The 3,919-nt window shown below is 47.7% G+C and overlaps 1 protein-coding gene across 6 annotated transcripts in view; it reads left to right on the forward strand.

The window, feature by feature from the left end:
* Nucleotides 1-3,919, forward strand: part of LOC138951192 (uncharacterized) — a 521,013-nt gene that overhangs the window by 227,735 nt on the left and 289,359 nt on the right. For 2 of the 6 annotated variants that reach the window (XM_070322843.1, XM_070322839.1), the window contains 4 exons: nt 1-380; nt 1,697-1,878; nt 2,336-2,848; nt 3,514-3,881. The exon at nt 1-380 is cut by the window's left edge and continues 253 nt beyond it. The exons of 2 other annotated variants lie outside the window; for them this stretch is intronic. In XM_070322843.1, coding sequence (XP_070178944.1) covers nt 1-380; nt 1,697-1,878; nt 2,336-2,848; nt 3,514-3,881 — 1,443 coding nt within the window. The remainder of the gene's footprint in view (nt 381-1,696; nt 1,879-2,335; nt 2,849-3,513; nt 3,882-3,919) is intronic. 2 more of the 6 variants (XM_070322838.1, XM_070322840.1) reach the window with 1 other exon arrangement.

Raw genomic sequence — 3,919 nt, forward strand, 5'->3', positions numbered from 1 at the left:
AATTTATGGTAATTCTGACCCAAGCTAAGATTGGTGTATATGGCGCTGATTCCCAAAGCATCTATGCTGGTGCAGCAGCCAGAAACATGAACAGCGTCAAGGCAGAGCCGTTGAACCTGAAGGAGGACTTTGTTGACCTCCTCGTCATACATCGCGAGCGTGGGATAATGATGGCGGCAATCATACCTCAGACAGAAGACGACCCCCTTGCAGTTCAAGAAGAACTAAAGAAGGCCGCTGCGTACCTGAAGCAAGCCAGAGATGTTGTGAGGCGCTCTGTTCTGGGTGACCTGGTCACACAACCAGCCCTCCACCAGGCCATTGTCCTGCCCGACACAACGAGACGCTGTCTGGAGGAGGTGCTGGGAAACATGAGCGATGTAAGTTAACACTTGACCTACACTAGCTCACACACGCAAAAACAGACGCACGCAGGAGAGAAATTGAGAGAGAGAGAGAGAGAGAGAGAGAGAGAGAGAGAGAGAGAGAGAGAGAGAGAGAGAGAGAGAGAGAGAGAGAGAGAGAGAGAGAGAGAGAGAGAGAGAGAGAGAGAGAGAGAGAGAGAGAGAGAGAGAGAGAGAGAGAGAGAGAGAGAGAGAGAGAGAGAGATTGACGGACAGCTTTGTTCACCAACGTAAAGTAAGGGCTAGTTCATAGCGCTATGCTCTTAATCCACACATTGTGCGCAGTGTCCGTCCGTATGTCCGATCAAAAAACTTAACGGATTATCTGGGATGATTTTGAAGCTAGACCTTTAAACATTTTCAGACTTCTGGTATTTGATAATCTTCCGATTTGACCCCGATTTGATTGACCTTCGTCAAATGTTGGGGTCACAGCGGGGTCATGCTCTTCAACTTTTTAAGTTGAGTTTTGTTTTAGATATTTTGGAAACAAAGCCCCCACATTTCCCACAATTGTAGGTGTTATTAATCAGCAGACATGACCAAAATGTAGCTTGTTTCGTATATGTTCACAGTAATAGCATGGACATGTTTGCTGGACAAGATGATCACCACTGAACATATCTGGAATATTACAGGTCACACTTTTGATCAAGTTTTTGTCGATTATTCTGATGCCAAGGTTTCTCTTGAACATTTAATTTATGAAGCTGAAAGAGGAATTTTATATATTTTTTTTATTGGGGTTAAGTCTTAAAATGTGGGTTAACTTACAGAGGTTATGAACAAACAATCTTTAAAAACAAAAAGGGTCTTATTGGGGGAGGTCGGGCATAAAAGGGGGTGGTTGTATAAGAAGGGAGGGACTCTTGTGGGAGGGGTGGTGGCGGGAGTCTTCCATGGGGGAGGGGGGTCATGAAGGGTGGAGGGGGGGGAGGCTACATGGTTGTGGGACAAGACGAAGGCGAGTCGAATAAGCATTTTGCTTTTTATTTTTCACTGGAGCTCTAAGAACAGTGACCTTGAATAGTAGACGTCATTTTTTTGTCGCGAAAACGACGTCACTTGTACTTTGCGTAGCCTAATGCGCGTCACCACAAACGGGAAACTCTTTTCCGAAAAGATGGTTTGCTTTTGTTCAGAAAGCTGTCTTTTAGACTGGTAAACACTAAAGCAGGAATGAAGAGATTTCCAACTCAGGTAATGTTACACTGTCTTTGTGTGTATCGTGTATTAAACCACCCCTTGTGCCATTTCCCGCATTGTTTACGGTCCGTGTGTGTTGACCTCAGTTACAGGCGTTGCAGGAAGGCCTCAGCGTCGAGTCAGGTCGGAATGTCAGCCAGGTATGTCTTTGTGAGGACGACATGGCTGACCAGACAAGGCTCGACGCGTGGTGGAGGGCGAGCTTGGAACGGAATGAGGGCGGGGACCATGCCATGGATACAGCTACCTACACACAGTTGGTTGCCAGGTACTGTTGCATAGCTGTATCAACTATCATATCGGTGAAGCGCACGCACGCACGTTTATAATTACTTGGCCTAACGTCATCTATCTTTCTTTTTTTGTTTCTCCCGACCCCCCCCCCCCCCCCCCCGACCCCTCTCTCTCTCTGTGTCTGTCTGTCTGTCTCTCTCTCTCTCTCTCTCTCTCTCTCTCTCTCTCTCTCTCTCTCTCTCTCTCTCTCTCTAGTCATCTACTGTAATTTTTTATGCCTTAAATGACATTTTCAGATGTGTATTTTTGCATAACCTTTCGCTTACATTTACACGTTGCGTGTGGGTTGGTGCATGTGTGTGTGTGTGTGTGTGTGTGTGTGTGTGTGTGTGTGTGTATGTGTGTGTGCTTGTGTATGTGTGTGTATGTGTGTGTGTGTGTGGTGTGTGTGATATATACCTAATAATGTGTGTAAATGTGTATGCTGACAGATTCTCCATACCACTGACAACGGTTGAGCTATTCCTCAGCAGACAGCCACGACTACAGCTGTGGACTCAGGGCCATCTTGTTCACGCTGTTGGAATGGAGCATGGTCGACCAATGACATGTATTGCTTTGTTCCCGCAGCAGTTTCAAGTCTTGGAGGAGCCGCCAGACGACTACGACGTCGACGTGAGAATCCTCTGGGGCCCGACGGGCACTTCAAAAAGCATAGTCTTGATAATAAAAGGTTTGTTTCTGCTGAGGAAGGGCTGCGCCACAGTCTTCGTTCTTCAGACGAGTGATGATGGCGCTGCTGCTGCTTACCTTGTGGGTCATCAGGTGAGAGAGACTGCCGGACAGGGAGCCGGCAGCGTGCAGCTCGTCAACATGGCGGGGGTACGGGACAGGCGGGGATTGACAGAGGAAGGCAAGAAGAAAGTGCAGGCCTGGGTGGAGGAGCTGTGTCAACACGCACAGACACACGGACGCGTGCACATCCTGGCCGATGAGGCTGAGTGGTAAGAATGACGCTGTACACTCAATATAACACTGCCTCCTGTCACTCTTGTGTTGGCCGGTGTGGTCGTGTTCGTTGGAAGGAAGTCTGATAATTCACAAATGTTATTATATTCACACCTTTTCTATGACGAGGTAATTCGTGTGCTTTTGGTCAAGAAATTCGGAAGATTTATGTGGAAGTAATGGCTCTTTATTTTCAAGTTTGAATAATAGACTGGGGCATGTCTATTAGATGTAGAATGTGAATGCAGCAACTGTCACGGCGGTGTGTACTGATCAGTGATGTCATCAACCTGTCTGATCAGGCGCCACCCTTTCTTTGTCTGCCATTGGAAAAACTTGGTCAAGGTAACGAAGAGTGGAGCGAAATAACGTCATTCTGTTTACGTCATTATTAATCATTGCGTCATTTTATTTTCAGGTTCACTGTGATTCTTATCCTGAACAGCAATCTTTGTGACTTCCTTTTTGCCTGGCGTTTTTGTTTTGTTTTAATCAGTTTCGTAATTTCAGGTGTAATCATGCACTGACACACCTGTCCGTTCTGTTGCTGTGACGTCATCACGAAGATCTACACTGCGTTAAAACAATAGTTGTGTGATAACTATAACACACCTGTCTGTTCTGTTTATAAACACTGACACACCTGTCTGTTCTGTTACAGTGACGTCATCGCAGAGATCTACCGGGCGTTAAAACAACGACACGTCAGGTTCACCCTGTGGGCAGCTGGCGTTAAGCTACGTGTACCTGCCGACATGAAGCGTCACGTCCGCTACCTGACGGAGCCCCTGAGAAGTCCACCTGCTGTGGTGAGAGAGGTGGAGCAGGCTAACGCTATGAAGGATGGAACGGTCCCGGCCTACACCAGGCCGCCAGTGTCCGCACCGTGCGACGGCCCACCTGTCCTGACGGTTGATCACTATGCTGATAGTTACCGCGGTGACAGACAGGGACATGAGGGTCGCGAGACATGGCAGTGTGCACGGTGCGGGGAGCTGGTGGCAGACATGCTTCGAGATCTTCGTGTTGGTCAGTACACCTCTGTCTGTCTGTCTGTCTGTCTGTCC

Source organism: Littorina saxatilis, linkage group LG16 (assembly GCF_037325665.1).
Source record: "Littorina saxatilis isolate snail1 linkage group LG16, US_GU_Lsax_2.0, whole genome shotgun sequence".
In the NCBI taxonomy this organism is placed as follows: domain Eukaryota; kingdom Metazoa; phylum Mollusca; class Gastropoda; order Littorinimorpha; family Littorinidae; genus Littorina; species Littorina saxatilis.